The 17,753-nt window shown below is 29.6% G+C and overlaps 1 protein-coding gene across 1 annotated transcript; it reads left to right on the top strand.

Annotated features, from left to right (window-relative positions):
* Positions 1-10,241: 10,241 nt before the first annotated feature.
* On the top strand, positions 10,242-14,905 carry LOC120088253 (formin-like protein 6). Its single transcript, XM_039045407.1, is given in 5 exon segments — positions 10,242-11,360; positions 11,363-11,934; positions 12,009-12,208; positions 13,194-13,435; positions 13,527-14,905. Coding segments are annotated over 5 exon segments (2,733 nt in total). The 5' UTR covers positions 10,242-10,433; the 3' UTR covers positions 14,319-14,905.
* Positions 14,906-17,753: the final 2,848 nt, after the last annotated feature.

The raw sequence follows: 17,753 nt of genomic DNA on the forward strand, positions 1-17,753 counted from the left end.
ATATAATCTACTTTTTTTTTTTGTTGTAAGTGTTTTAAAAATCAAACTAGGTTTTTTAAACTAAAAAAAGAAAAAGTAGTTTCTAAAAACTTGTTTTTGTTTTTATAATTTGACTAATAGTCCACATGTTTGTTAAGAATACAATGAAAAATATTTCAAAGATTTAGGGTAAAGACTCATACTAATTTAAAAAATCAAATGATTATTAAATAGGTCTTAAATGGCCGAATCATTATGGTACGGTTTGGTTCGGTTCATTATTTTATTAAGGTTATTTGCGTTGAATAAATTTACATCTAAGCCCAACTCTTGTTTGGGACAAGTTTATTTTCTTATAGGCTTGAATAGTAAACACTAACCTTCTTTTCCAACGGGTTTGATAGAAAACACTATCCAAATTTTAAAATTTTCACAAAGTTGTTCATATTTTCTCAAAATAACCCTATTTGGATAAATGATCCGTTTTTGAATATTCTGATTTATGGTCATTACGTTGTGTTGAGGCCCCATTCCTATTTGGATAAATTGATAAAAAAAAAAAAATCTTCTGTATTTTTAAAATTTGGTATGTAGATATCTTAGGGACACTTTAAAAACAAATTGGAAATATAATGATGGTTTTTTATATATTAAAAAAAAAAAAACAGTTTCTACGTTTATTTAGTAATGTTGACGTTTTCCATTCTTTGTATTATGTGTATCGGTTAAAAAAACAGAAAAAAGAAAAAAGAAAGAAAGAATTGTAGTCGATTCTATTATTGTTTCATCATGAATCATATAAAAAAAAAATATTTTTATCTTTTCAAGATTAGTTATATTACTAGTCTTTTGATGGTTTATGTAACTGACATTGCTCAATCACTTGGTTATTGGATTGACATTATCAGAATAAATTTAAATTTATGGTATGTATTACTTTTTTATTATTATTATTATTGGGGTAGTCAAATTGATTGGGTGTTTTTTGCATCCTAATTTGTGAGATTTCTAAATCGATGGTGATTAGAATGAACGATGAAATAGAGATTTGAAGAGAATCGGTATTTCTATAAAAGAGTTGTAGTAGAGTAGACGACATGAGAAATTGTGAAGAAGAATAGGCGGATATGGTGGTGGTGAATCTAGTTTGTAGCAACGTGGTAAGTTAAGAAGGAGAATAAGTCGTTTAGATTTTGGCCAAGTTGTTTGTTTGGAGTATCCTATTCCATGAAAGACTTTAGGTTTTCAGTAAAGTATTTATGAGGTTCAATTGATAGTTCTTTAGTACATAGCATTTGTGTTTGCATGACTCTGTGCGGAACTTAAGTTATTTTTATTATAAAAGATTGACAAAATATGACAAATATTCTAGATATTACAAGGATTTTATTATTTAAAAAAAAAAAGACAAATATTTTTTTTTTTTTGGAGAAAGACATTAATTGCTTTTAGTATGCATGATATGTGAAGAAATTTTAAAAATGTATGAATAGAAGGTATTTGTGGATTCATTAAGACTTCATTTGATAGCAATTTTTGAATTTCATATATGCGCTTATTTCATGTCTAAATCTTGTGTTATTCATCGTAATTATTGGTAATTAAATAATTTAATGGTGAAAATCAACACGTGAAAGATATAACTTCTATAATTTTCAGTCCTTGATGTGGTAGTTGATCTATACAAATTAGATATATGTGACGATTTAGATCGATATATATTATCATTTATGTAATCTCAAAAGACATTGTTAAAATATTTTACAAAATCAAAATTTACTTATAGACTGTAATGACAATATAAATGACGTCAAAAACATTTTCCAAGTTTTACATATTAGTCCTAAGCTAATTTTCATATTATTTTTTAAAAAATCTTTAAAGATGGTTTTTAAAGTTCAAAAAAATTCCAGACATTATTTGCAAAGTTCGAGGAATGTTTTGTAAATTTAGGGGGAAAAAAGACCGAACGACTGTGAATCTATAAAATGAGAAGGAAAAGCATGAGACAACTATCATTATAATCTTAATATCCTATATTCCACTACTTACTCCATCATCATTATCATCATCTTTTATTTTATGTCAATCAAACAGAAAAAATAACTTTATTTATTTGTTTAATTAATTATTTATCATTTTTTAAAAAAATAAAAAATAAAAAGTAAAAGTAAAGGGACTGGAAAAACAAAAAACAAAAAAAAACAAATAACAATGGGCATAAAAGGACAGTGTTGTCTTTTGTATTATCGTCTCTTTGGGTGGTGTCCAACCAAAGGCCTAAAGCAATATATATAAAGCATAAGCATTCTGCCCATTAAGCCGTTGTGCGTGTGCATGTTCCCCTATTTTTAATTATTTTTCTTTCTTCTTCTTTTTCACCTTTATTTTTAAAAAATTACACTAACCAAGTTTAAGATTTGAAACTTATTTGTCTATAAATATGGAGAAATTGTCCAAAATAATATCACAATTTTTCATCTTTCAAAATCCTTTTTTAAAAGTCGTTTTTTTTGGGAATTTCGAACAAGATCGACCACCGAAATGTAGTTAAAAATTCATTCAAGTAATTCTTTCAAATATTAAGTAATCTTATATATTTTCAAATTCCTCCAAAATTCGTTAACTTTACCGAATATTATATTCATTTTGATTTTTAAATTTTGGGAAATACTAAATTTTGCAAAAAAAAATGTATGATGAGGAAAATATATAAAATCTCGATATTAATCTGCCCGATAATTCACTGATCTCGGTGTTAATCTGTCCAATATTTTATTTTTTTTTTCATATTTTACTAAATGCAAAAAATGTAATCTTTCAATAATTTTTTAAAAAATAAATAAATAAAATCAACCACATGAGATGCATGTAAATTAAATCATTTGAATAATTGGTAAATTGATTTAGAAATTAGAATTTGGACTAAAGATTTAAAAAATTATGTAAAATTTTGATATAATATTTGGAGAAGTTTTAAAAATATATAAGATTTTGTATAAGATTTAAGAAAACCACGTAATATTTTGAAAAAATTACTACAATTTCGAGTATGTACTGACCCAAAAGGGCCAAAACAATGAGAAAAAAATTATTTTTTTAATCTAAATTTTGATGTCGATCTCGCCCGAGATCCATCGAGAAAAACAATTTGAATGAACTTTCAAAAAATATGCTAATTTTGTAAGATAAAAACTTAAAGGTATTATTTTTACAATCTATAAATGATCAGATTGTTCAATAATTTGTAAACTTCGCACTTTTTCTTCGTGCACGTCCCTTTTTCTGGTTTATATGAGTGCTTTCATATCTATGTTAGCTAATGATACAAGGGTCTATAATTGAGTACAAATACGAGAAAAAATAAAGGCTTTCGAATAAGTGAAAATTAGTTTAATGATATTTTGTAAGATCTAATAAAGTTGGGAGGACTAAAATATTTGAAACCATAAAATTGGACCTAAACTATAAATATCCGATTTAAAATTTTAGGGTGTGTTTGGGGTCCACTTAGCGTTTGAGTCGTGTGTTAAAAAAATGGAAGTAAGGATTATTGTAGACTTCCCGTTTTGCTATATCATCACCATTTACAACTCAATAGTTAAAATAATCAACTCTTTCCCTTCCTTTAATGTTTCCAATGACTATCTATGACGACTAATTCTAAAGAAAACTACCTCTATGTTCAATTTTGGTGGCAACCACCTTTGACAACCAATTCGGATGATAACCTCCCGCAACTAGTTCACAGTGTTTAATAGTTTTTCTTTTTTCTTTTTCTGTTTTCTTTTTCTTTTTTTCTTTTTTAAAAAATAGTAATAAGGCATCAATAGAAACATTTTTGTGTTTATCAAGCCAAACAAATTTATTACATGATATAATATTAAATTCGCTTTCATCCATTAACTTAAGTTTTTTGGGTCAATCGGTGATTTAAGATGGTACCAGAATAAGGAAACCTGTGTTCAAGTCTCTTCAATGTAGATGATTTGTGTACAAAAGATATTTTTTAGAAAATGTAACCAACACGTGAATGCTTTTATTTTAAACATTTTTTTTTTTTACAAAAAATGTATAAATGAAAGTGATTTTTTAAAAACATTTTTTCCTAAAATTGGAGAATAAGATAAGAAATCCATCAAGGAATCTCTTACTTCAATTTATATAATACTAGTTAGAGACATGTGTGATGCACATGACTTAAAATGTTTATAATGTTTATGACATCAAATATTTAAAATGTTTTTGACATATTTTTTTATGGAAAAGTTTACATTTTGATCGAGTATTTATTTTTCTTCGAGTTTATTAAGTACATAGTTACCATCAAATGAAGTAAAAAATAAAGTACCTAAAATTATATATTTATTATGAATGTAAAACTATGTACTTATTGTTTATCATACGGTATATTTATTAAAAATTATATCATGTAATTCTGAAATTTTCAAGAATTTTATTTTAACTTATAAATTAAATAATTTTGAATCATTAGTTCAATAAAATTGAAAGGTGAAAACAACCAAAACAATATAATTTGTATAACCGCCGTGACAATGATTCTACATTTTAAAAAATTGGTGAAACTTAAATATATTTATTTCTTCTTCATTTAAATCAAAATATAAATAACAAAATCGTGGTAGAAAAATTTGAAACATAATTTTTAATGTAGAAATAAGATTTTCGAATGATTACACTTGTAAATGAGTTCAAATTTTAAATAATTGACATGAATAAAAGTAAAGAAAGAGAAAAAATACTATAAAATAGATTGGATGATAAAATTAAAATACATGTGATGTAATTAAAATGAAACCTGTAAAATAAAATTGATAAGAAAAATAGACAAAATAAGATAACTTATTATTTGATCTTATTTGTTTACATCAGTCACAATTTTTTCCATGTTCTCTATATTTCTTTTTCCATTTTATATTCTAAAAATGTCGCTTATAAATGTATATATAAATTGAATTGTGTGAGAAGTATATGATCACTTAGAAGAAAATTAGGATTAGTAATAAAGTACAACCTCATGTTATGTGCATTCCAATTTCACTTCGAAGTCATGTAAATGCAATGTTAAGTTTTGCAAAACTTCTTCATCAAATAAGTTTTTATATAACTTTTGGCTTTGTAAAATAAATTCATTGATATTTCATAAAGTATCGCACACATCTTGAAATAGAGTGATTTCTAGAGATAGAAAAAAAATATATATATATATAATTGATTAAAAAGTGTACATGAGTTAATAATTAAATTTACTTGAAGGAAAAACACAAAAAATTACTATGTTTATCAAAAAGGCATAAAATTGGAAGGAAAAAAGAAGAAAAAAAAACCACAATAAATAATAAATCGAAAAGGTATGCACTATTCTACGAAAACAAAAAAAAGTACACATATAATTGTTTTTAATTATAGGTGGGTGTGGTTGTACCATTTTTTTTCCCCTCTCTCTCTTCTCTTTGGTACCCAAGGATGCCCCTTTTGTTCTATTTTTTTTCTTAAAGAGAATACATGAAAATAAATGAATAATAATAACACACAATTATAAGAAGAAAGGTAAAAAAAAAAACCATTAAAATTGAGGATATAATATATATTTATTTTAAAATGAATAACAAAATAGGAAGATAAAGATCTCGATTTCTAATAACCCTTTTTATATTAGTATATAACTGTATAACAATATATATATATATATATAACAATAGAAATTTATTTAAATCCCCAACCCTACGTATCTTATTAATCTAAACTAAATGTTAAACCATAGTATTAAAGTTACCTTTCTAGTGGTTAACTATGTATTATTTGTTTCTTTTATTTGATTGTCAATTGTTATCCAATGTCATTTTGACACGTGTATCTTCCCTTTTGTATTTTAGATCTTTGTATCGATACTTCTTTATATTAGATGTCTTCAATTTTGATAGAATAATATACATAAAATGCCTCAAATATTTTCAAATTTTCAAATTTTTTTACTCAACATCCTATATTCTCTTTATTAAGGGAAAAAAAAGTTTGGAAAGAATAAACTCACAAATTTCCATCATGAATGGAATATCCTTAGAGAATTTCCATGGATTCTTCACCGTATAGTTAGAGCCTTGGGTGGGTGATGGCAACAAAAATCTATTGAAAAAACCAATAAAACAAAGATAGGAGGATTGCGACCATCTCGAAATGGAGAACGAAAAACTTCAATACTATCATTCTAAAATTCTTTCTATCATAGGACATATTTGAAAATGAAAATAGGCCAAATAATAACGGAAAAAGTTTGTATTATTCATACTATGAAAAATTGGTCGTTACGACGTGAACAAATATGTCTATAAAATTTGCAGTTATAATGTGAAGGATGTGTCTATATGAAATTTAGCTATTATATGAAGTGATGCATCAAGGCAAAAATGTGGATCCTTTTGCTTAGGATGTGTTCGTTTAAAAAATTATTACAAATATTATAAAGGGTTGTGAGGGTAAAATAGGAATCCTTAAAAACTTTAAGGGCAAAAAGGGAAGAGAAAGATCCCCCAATATAGTATAGATAATAACTTATTTTAGTATTGTGAGCTCCTCAGAAAACACGCATGATCAATAATTTTTCTTAAACTTCTTTTGAATGATAACCTACCATCATTTTTGTGTGTCATCGTGGTGATGCCCTATACTTGACAACTATCATTCCCAGTTAATCGTTTTTTTTTTTTTTTTGTAATATTATGGAGTTAAAGACATGACTGCTTTTGTACACACCAAAATATTAAGTTTTCTCCCTTAATCAACAACGTGAATCTACGGTCTAATATAACATGTAACTTAAAATCTAACACATTTTTTCAAAATGGGTGGAACATATGTTTTTATTATATTTACAAAATATGGTATTAAAGTATCAAAACTTGTATAATATAACAAAAAAGAAAAACAAGTAAAAAACAACCCTAAACTCATAAAAAAAAAAAATCTCATGCTAAACAAACCAGAAACTGAAACACATAAAACCTGAACTCAAATTAAGATAGTATGTACCCCACGGAAGAATTCCTAAATCTATACTAAAATAATTGGCACTCTAAAAACAGATTATTGGAATCCAAACTAAAATAATATATATCACAAATACAAACTATTCAATTTTGTAGACTATTAAACCTCATATATTAATAATACACTATTATAATAAATCCTACGTTCAAACAACCCTAATTTTTTTTTTTTTTTTGAAACAAATTTGAACTCTAAAGATGGAATAAATAATTTACCATGCATTTTTTATAATTTAGCATTTAGAATAGTAAATTATTTTTTTTTTTACAATTTAGCATAGTAAATCTTATGATGGGAAGTTGGGACCAATCTAAATTTTACCACAAGGACATAAAGTTAGATTTGTGGGGAATTTCCTAAAAAAAAAAAAGAAAAGAAAAAAGATTTATGGGGTGAAAAAGAGAGAGATCTATCTACATCAAAGCATAAAGACAAAGCTGATTTGTAAGGCAAACATTAAATAAAATGAAATAAATAAAATAAATTCTTTTTTTTTTTAAAAAAAAAAAACGAAATTACTTACATAGCCTTCCAAATCCCCAAGCGAATTCTAAAAGAAGAAATGGTGAATTTGGCTATTTAATTAATTCATTTTTTTTTTTTTTATAATTCGAATGAATTTAATTATTAAGCATCCAAATCGCCGTACAAGCGTTTCAATGTGAACATTCCGTATCTTTGGATCATAACCGTCGATCTTGAGAGTGATGTTAAAAAACCTCGATGTTTGCGTAGTTCTGTTTGTAGGGGATTGGGGTCGACCAAAAAGTACTTAAAGCATGATCCTTGATGAAGGATATCACGGCACCGAGGAAAAAAATTAAAAAAGCTAAAAACTCATGGGAATATGTGCTTTGCCCTCCCTCGAGATAATTCATATGCATCTCAATTATTTATTTCTTTTTTTCTTTCTATTTTTAATTCACCAAATAACTCATCAACGTTTTTTTTTTCTTTTAATGTACTATGCCTAAAAATGCCTATTTTTAATTCACCAAAAAAACTCATTAACGTTTTAGTCACCCAACTCTTATAAAATATTTATTTTGGTGTATACTATTATGGTTACGATAATTCTTTAAAGATGAAATATATTTAAAGATCAAATTGCATCAAGTATGGATTGAGCAAGACGAAAGTGAAGTAAAATATCAATACAAACGTGCTAAAATAGTGAACAACCAAAATCTTTGACACAAAATGACATTTGAGATCTCCTATAGAAAGACACTTTACCACCTAATTCAAAATTGGAACACTCGATTGTTTAGAATAGCTAAAATGTTTGGAAGTCTAATTATTGAAAAAGTCATTTCACCATTATGTTTAAGAGTTAACAGAATCTTAATAATATAGATCAAAATAAGCACTTTTTAAAAGTTCGTGGACTAACATTTTTTGAGTTTAGAAATCAAAATATATCATGTTCAAAATTTAGAAACCAAAATAGTATTAAATCCTTCTTTTTTTTAAGTTGAATTTAAATTTTCTTCTACAGTCCATCCAATTCAATCCTATAAAAAAAATATTGGTTTGTTTGTTTGTTTTTTTTTTTTTCTTTTTTTCTTTCTCTTTTGCCAATTTTTCTATTTCAGTACATAAACTAGACATTTGAAAGGTGGAGATAGTTTAACCAAAGTTAAAAACATAGGACGGAGATTCAAACTCTGGATAAAAACATGTGTTAACTAATGAAATTATTTTTTTCTTTGGTTAAGCTATCGATTTAGTTTGAGGTTTGCTCCGTTTTAGTTTTTATATTTTCAATTGTTTAATTTTAATCTTTGTACTTTCAATAAATCTTAAATATAGTCTCTCAAAGATAAATTTTACTAAAATTGGTTAAAGTAGTAATAATAATAATTATTATAATAATTTTCATGTAAGTAAATGCAACGAGTGAATATCTTTTAAAAAATGTTAATAGACCACAAAAAATGTTTCTTTAAATCATAAATAAACGTGTAGTGTGGACTAAATTAATATTTATTAAAGGAAAACTATCAATTTGTACTCTCTAAACTTTGAGAGTTTTTATTAATTTAAATTCCAAATTAATAATTATATCAATTTAAAACTAAACGTACGTTCATTCATTCAGTTTGGATAAGCATCACATAAACTAATGATTTTATAAATCAAACCTCCAAATTTTACATGGAGTTAATTTAAATTCTCAATCAAGATTTCCTTTGAAAATTATCAATACATAAATTATTATCATTCATTTTATCAACCTAACAATTGAAGAAGTTTACACACTTATAAGAATTGAACGCATGTCTAATTTTCAAATGTAATATTAATAAAAGAGTCTAAACTAATTCACTTAAAATAATTTAGGAATTTAATTAAAAAGATTAAATGTTTCACACGATAGATTTTGAACTAAGTATGAAGGAGAGTGTAAATTGATATATTTATGAAAGTTCATGTTTAAATTGATATAATTATTAATTCATAATTTAAATTAATATAATTTTTAACGCGTAGGAGTGTAAATGATATATATATATATATATATATATATATATATATATATATATATGTTTAAAAGCAGTACTAAAATTGTATAATTAAATTTGAACAAACTATAAAAGTATAAGATAAAAATGTAAATTAGTCCCGTTTGTAACCATTTGGTTTTTTATTTTTGTTTTAGAAAATTAAGTATATTTAATCTATATTTCTTATAATAATTTGTTTATTTCTTAAGTATAATAATTGATTTTTAACCAAATTTTAAAAATAAAAATAATTTTTTGAAAGCTATTTTTTTTTAATTCTTAAATTTTGACTGATTTTTAAACTATTGATAAAAACAGAAAATAAAAAGAATTTTGAAGATGAAAGTAATGTTGATAGATTTCATTTTATAAAACAAAAACAACAAAACAAACAAATTTTTTAATTTGTAGAGAGCACTTTCTAGTTTTAGCCTCAAGGGATCGTGATTTATATAATAATATTTGATTTAATAATAATAAAAAAAAAACAATAAAGCAAATCTACTTTCATTGAAACTGCCACGTGTAAGCTCATGGCCATGGTGACAATGCGTAACGTCCTGATACATACCGAAGAGAAGAGTTGTATTAAACAAGGAATATTGATTGATTAATAAATTAAATATTAAATAATTAAATAATTTAAATAATAATAATAATAATAAGGGAGAGAGAGAGATTATTTGGCTCTGTTGACGTGAACGCCTACTTGGGGGTATCCAGATCTTGCAGCTCTAAGAAGCTTCCCTTTCTCACTCCTCACTCTCTTTCTCTCTCTAGTTCTTCTTTTTTCTCTCAAACCACATTGAAGGATTGATACGAGACAGCGATGAATTTGGTGCAAGAAAACAAGATAACAGAGATTCAAACAAATTCGCCATGAAAGCTCATCGTTTGAGCTTCTTCATTTCGTTTCTATCTTTATTCGCTACATTCATCACAGCCAGAGGATTAACGTTTCTCCACGATTCCGGCATTCCCTACCGGAGAATTCTACATCAGCCGCTCTTTCCAATAGGCTCCGAGCCACCGGCGGACATTGACTTGTCTCCACCGCCTCCACCGCCGCCGGATTCTCCGTCGGATGATCAGCCGTTTTTCCATGAGCTGCCGACGAGTCCAGATCAGAGTCAACCATCTCCTTCCTCAAATACTAATGGAACTATGCCAATCCCCGCCTCTACGGCGCAACCGTCCAAGCCTACGAAGACTGTCGCGATTGCTATTTCGGTTGGGATTGTGACTTTGGGGATGCTTTCAGCTCTTGCTTTCTTTTTGTATCGTCACCGCGCGAAACATCCCGGGGAGTCGCAGAAGCTTGTTGGAGGGAATAATCCGGAGAGATTTGTGGAGGATTCGAGAGCGCCGCCTTCGAGTTTTTTCTATATTGGAACTGTTGAGCCGAGTCAGAGCTCTGTTGTGGAGCAGAATGGTGCTAATGGTGCTAATAGTTCGCCTTATAGGAAGCTGAATTCGATTAAGAGGTCGGATCGGTACCGTCCGAGTCCGGAGTTGCAGCCACTGCCACCTCTGCCTAAGCCGCCGGTGGCTATGTCGCCTCCGGCTTTGTCGTCTTCTGATGACGAAAGCCAGGATACGGCATTTCATACTCCGCAATGCTCGTCGATTGTCAGTCATGATGATGGCTATTTTTCACCGGCTTCTCGTCGGAGTAATTCGGTTAAAAGCTGTTCAACGGCCAGTTTTAAGAATGACCATATGAATTCCAATCCTCCTCCTCCCATTCCTCATTCCAAAAGAACCTCTCCTAAATCGAGATTTTCAGTTTCTTCGACGAAGCGCACCTACGTCCTCAACCTCAGCCACCGCCGCCGCCTCCTCCTCCACCGCGTTCGTTTGATGATTTTCGTGAAACTCCGAATTCGAAAGAAACAATGCCTTTCTCTTCCACGAGACCTAAATTTTCAAAGCCGCCTCCTCCGCCGAATTTGGCCCTTCTTCAAACAATTAGCAATTCAGCCACATTTCCTCAAGTTCCGCAACCTGCTGCAGCTCCACCTCCGCCTCCCACCACCCCCACCGGTCCACCACCACGGCCACCGGCGCGTCCGGCCTCTTATACAACGCCTCAAAAACTAGGGTTATCGGAAACCAGAATGTCGGCAGTTACTCCTCCAGACTCCTCTAAGTCACAAATCTACTCAACAGCGAGATCAAACTCTTCTCCGAAATCAACACCGAGTTCTGCGACAACAAATTCTGCTAAAGACGTTGTCCCGAGGATTAATTCTATGGAGAAGCTCGAATCAGAAGATGCAGAAGGTGCAAAACCGAGATTGAAGCCCTTGCACTGGGACAAAGTACGAGCAACCTCAGACCGAGCTACAGTTTGGGATCAACTTAAATCAAGCTCATTCCAGTAAGTAGGCCTTTTAATTCCAATTCTTGCAGTTTATTTGAATATTTGTGAAGTTCTTACTGAGATTTCCTAAGATTAAACGAGGACATGATGGAGACACTTTTCGGCTTCAATTCTGCAAATTCCGTTCCCAAAGAAGCCACTAGAAAGTCTGTTCTTCCCCCCGTTGAGAAGGAAAATCGGGTATTGGACCCAAAAAAGTCGCAGAACATAGCAATACTTCTAAGAGCACTTAATGTCACGCGCGATGAGGTGATCGAAGCTCTTCAAGATGGTGAGTGCTTTCTATATTGCTGTCCAATTATGAATTCTTTTCATAATTTGGGATCTGACTTACTGAAGAATTTGCTCAGAATCATGGCTGTAATGACTGTTTTCGATCAGCAGTTTCAGTATATTTTAAGTAATGACCACATCGCCATCATTATCAGCATTAGAAGATTGTCATCATTTTGCATCCTTATTTTAGTTGATGCTGTTTTGTTCTCACCATAGGTTTAGTTATGAATCTTTTAGAAATTCATGTTTCTTTCTTATAATTTCAATTATGAACAAAATATAACATTAGCTGAATAAATCAAGATTTTGTTATATTTTTTCATGTCATCTTGAACTTTAAGATTGTGCATTCTGGATTGTTATACAGTGATCAGATGTTACTGATTCCTAAGTTTCATACGGTATTCATTCACTGGGCATTACTTGTTACATCTCTAATATCAATGCCATATTCTTTCCTGCCACTTTTGCTATTCTTCCTGTCACACCTCCACATATTTGTCTTGTTGACTGATGATTTTTCATCCCTACCCTGCTTTTGTGCCTTGATGTTGAATTTTCATAAAGTTGGCATGTTACTGTAGAGTATCGTTCATTCTTTCTCTGCCAATGAACTAGAATTGCTTCACTAGTTCTAGCTGGTCTAAGGAAAGTACCTTGCTCATTAGATGTTTCAACTGAATTGCATTGAGAAAAAGATTCTTTGCAATAACATAATTCAGCTGCGGCATATATTTCAAAGAGTCTGTATGGGAACATATGAACATTTTTTTTCATTTCATATCGTCTGAGTCATAGATGACCTTACTTAAGCATGATCTGTTCTATAAGTTGTACAATATTGTCCTCGAGTTCTAAAAATCTGAGTCATGCCATTGGACTCCCACAATATAATCTGAATTATTTTTTTTTTAATCAATAGTACGTTCTGTTTAGAATGTGTTTCATTCTCATCATATAAAATATATCTTCATTAACAGGTAACCCAGAAGGCTTTGGTACTGAGCTCTTAGAAACTCTTGTAAAGATGGCTCCAACCAAAGAGGAAGAGATAAAACTCAGAGAGTACTGTGGTGATGTTTCAAAATTAGGGACTGCAGAAAGATTTCTCAAGGCAGTGCTTGAAATTCCATTTGCCTTTAGAAGAGTTGAGGCAATGCTATACAGAGCCAATTTTGATTCGGAAGTAAAGTACCTGAGAAAATCTTTTCAAACCCTTGAGGTAGTTTGTCCAAGATTCTTTTAGTTAGCCATATGAGATACAATGAATTTTCTTTCATCCCTGTGTAATCAATATTTTAATTTTTTTCCAGGGTGCAAGTGACGAATTGAAGAACAGTAGACTTTTTCTTAAACTCCTTGAAGCAGTTCTTAAGACAGGAAATAGGATGAATGTTGGTACGAATCGTGGTGATGCTAAAGCCTTTAAGCTTGAAACCCTGTTAAAATTAGTAGATATAAAGGGAACGGATGGAAAGACAACATTGCTTCATTTTGTTGTTCAAGAAATCATCAGATCAGAAGGTGGTGTTGATTCAACTAATGACAACCTTCAACCCCGCACGCAAGCTAAAATTGAGGATGAATTCAGAAAGCAGGGCTTGCAAGTTGTGGCTGGTCTAAGCAGAGACCTCAGCAATGTAAAAAAAGCGGCAGGGATGGACTCAGATGTCTTGAGCAGTTACGTCACAAAGCTCGAAATGGGGCTCGAAAAAGTAAGGCTGGTTTTGCAATTTGAAAGGCCAGGAATGCAGGGAAAGTTCTTCAACTCAATGAAAGCATTCTTGAAAGAGGCAGAAGAGGAAATAGTCAGGATTAAGGCTGACGAAAGACAAGCTTTATCGCTCGTAAAAGCAGTCACGGAGTATTTCCATGGTGATGCTGCTAAGGAGGAAGCACATCCCTTCCGAATCTTCATGATCGTTAGGGATTTCCTAACCGTACTGGATCAAGTATGCAAAGAAGTCGGGACAATGCAGGACGGAGTAATGGTTGGTGCTGCTAGATCCTTTCGGATATCCGCTACAGCCTCACTCCCAGTCCTCAGCAGGTATAATATCAAACAACACGACCGAAGCTCCGACGAGGATAGCTCATCTCCATGAACTCCCATAACTATACCTTTTAGGAAGTTCATCAGGTTAGCTTAATCCTCCCCATTAATGGAGCAGAGGGAGAATTTCACTAGTTCCGTAGATATTAAGCATCTTTCAGTCCAAAAAACACAAATGGGTGAGCAGAGAATCTCCTTTTAGAGAAAGCGATGCCCCGGCGAGGTTTGTCCGTTACTCAAAACACGGTTTCCTACAGGGGAATAATGATAGATTAGATTTTGTAGCAAAAAGGCAACAAGGACATGATCAAAGTTGATGAAAAAAACACAAAAATACAGCATGGGAAGGAGCAATGGCAACACTGAAAGGTACGTTTCAATGAAATGAAGTGAAAGATGAATAAAAAAGATATAAAGAAGATAAAGAAAGAAAGTGATTTGAAACAAAAACACATTCCCCTCCCTCGATATTATTATTCCACTTGAGAATACACAACTATAGATAGGACAGAGTTTCTCTATTTAGATCAGATTCCTACACATTTCCAGAGAAAGTAGAATGTTTTTGACTTGTTGGGTAATATGTTCTTGCATTTGTTCAATGTTTACTAATAATAAATATCAATTTTTTTGTTCAAATCTTCTTGATATGGATGAATATATTCTGTAAAGTCTTTTATCAATCCATTCCTATTTTGTGGTGCTTGTCTCTTTTAAAGTGCTTGTCCATTTTTTTTTTTTTTTTTTGTTGAATAAAGTTAAATATAGGTTATTTTTAATTGAAAAGTAATGTATACGAAATCTAGAAGGACACGAATATGTATATATATTTTTTCTTTTAGGTCAGATGGGAAAATCTGGTACTTTGTTCTTTCTGTTTGTCCAATACTGCTTCTTAGTCTTACCTTCCTTGATTGCATTTATTACTCTATTTCCATTCAAATTCTAACTGATAGCCTTAAATTCTTGTCTTTTTCAACATACCTGACTTTCACAAAATGATTGAGGTAACTGCAGATGTACAACACAAAGAAATATCTGTATGTATGTATAAAAAAGAGAGAGAAAAAAATTTTAATTGATCAAATGAACAAAGTAATTTGACCAAAATATTACTGTATGTTGTCACTCACAAAGTTATTTGAAGACTAAATTAATTAATTGAACAAAATGAACATAACTCAATTGCTATGGTTTGGATCTACTCACTTTACATATTGTTAAAAAAAAACGACCACTAAGACCCCGTTTGTTAAGTATTTTGATTTTGATTTTTGTTTTTGAAAAACTAAGTCTATAGATACTATTTTTACCTTTTCATTTCTTCATTTATTATCTACTTTTCACCAATAATTTAAAAAATCAAGTCAAATTTTGAGAATTTAAAAAAAAGTAGCTTTCAAAAAGTTGTTTTTGTTTTTAGAATTTGGTCAAGAATTTAACCTTGTATTTAAGAAAGATGTAAATTATTGTAAGAAATGTGGATGAAATAGACCAAATTTTCAAAAAAAGAAAACAAAAAACCAAGGTCCCGTTTCATAACCATTTTGTTTTTGAAAATTAGGTCATTACCTCCACTTCTAATTTTTTTCCTTTGTTAACCACTTTTCACGATTGGTATAAAAAATCAAGCCAAATTTTGAGAATTAAGAAAAGTAGCATTCAAAAAATTGTTTTTGTTTTTAAAATTTGGTTAAGAACTCAACCATTGTAATTAATAAAGATGCAAAATCATTATAAAAAATGTAGATGAAATAGACTTAATTTTAAAAAATAAAAATAAAAAATCAAGATCCCGTTTGATAAGCATTTAGTTTTTTTTATTTTTGTTTTTGAAAACCATTTGGTAACTATTTAGTTTTTGAAAATTAAGCCTATTTTATTCACATCTTTTACAATGATTTGCATATTTCTTAAATACAATGGTTTAATTCTTATCCAAATTTGAAGAACAAAAACAACTTTTTGAAAGTTATTTTTTTTTTTTAATTCTCAAAATTTGGCTTGGTTTTTTAAACTATTGGTGAAAAGTAGATAATAAAGGAAGAAATTTGGAGATGAAAGTAATGTTCATATTCTTAATTTTTAAAACAAAAATAAAAAATAAAATGGTTATCAAATGGAGTCTAAATTAATTGATTTAAAATTGATATATTTTTTTAAAATTAAGTCTATTTTCTTACCAGATAAAGATTTTTGAAACACTGTGTGGCAGCAAAAATCATGTCATCCAAAAAAGCAAATGCAAAAGCTTTTAAATCTGTGATGAGATCAGTATGCGGAGTTCATAATAATACCAAAATAGATTTAGCAGCGGATAATGTGATTTTCTAACACTAGCCCTTGGATGTTTGACAAACATTTGATTACCAAAGGAATTTGATAACTATTGGAATCCTAGAATTATTTATATCGGTTCAAATTCATGTTATTTACGTTTTGACGTTGAAATTTAGATAAGTACATTGTATAAACTCTTTAATCTTACAGAAGCATGATCTGTGATTTGAATTATTCTTTCTAATGGTATATCGTCACCTTCTATCCGTGGATATCGCTAATATACTATTAGTCAACTACATAAGTTTTTATGTCGATTTTATAAAAATAACACTCATTCATTTCATACAACTTTTTGGATCCAAATACTTAATTTGCATTTTAACCTTAAAAAATAGTTGAATTGTGATGGGGAGGAAAATAGATTGTGATGAATAGAATAAGCGTACTCTCTTGTATATATGCGTTGAGGGTTAACCTGGATGTGAAAAAGCCTTTGCAAAGGGGCATCACATTACGGGGATGTTTAGCCAGACTTCTTAAGTTAGTGTTAAATAACAATTTCAGTAAGTTTAATAATATTCACTATGATGTTTACACATTTATCAAGTAATTTTATTTTCTTTTCTTTTTCACATTTATCAAAGAAGTCAAACTAAACAATATTACACTTTAAACATAAATTTTTAATTAACTTCAATATATTTACTCAATTAAGCATTTCAAACATCTTGTAAAGGTCAATAATACCCTTTTAGTTTGGTGTCTTTTAAAATATGAAAAATTAGATCATCTTTGGTAGTGGTATTATTGGGAATTTGATGAAGGGGAATGCAAGTTAAAAAAGAAAAAAAGATCTAGTTAATGGTGAAATGGAAGTTGACACTCTTTATTGAATGAGTGGGTTTGTCAACACGTTCATTCAAAGGATCTAATGAATGATGGTGGGACTGAGGGATTTTAGAATAGGATTGAGTAGCATGGAATATGTAGAATTTTAAAAAGGATAATGATTAGATGCAATCTAATTTGTACTTAATTCTATGCTATATAGTAAAAGAAAAAATAAAAACAATTCATTTTAAAAATATCTGTCACGTGATAGATTTTTATCACTGTGTAGCTGAAATGCACAAAGTTACACCCAAATTTTTTCTTTTGTAAAAAGAAATTAGAAGGAAAAACATTTTAAATGTACAAAATAAGG

Source organism: Benincasa hispida, chromosome 10, assembly GCF_009727055.1.
Source record: "Benincasa hispida cultivar B227 chromosome 10, ASM972705v1, whole genome shotgun sequence".
NCBI lineage: Eukaryota > Viridiplantae > Streptophyta > Magnoliopsida > Cucurbitales > Cucurbitaceae > Benincasa > Benincasa hispida.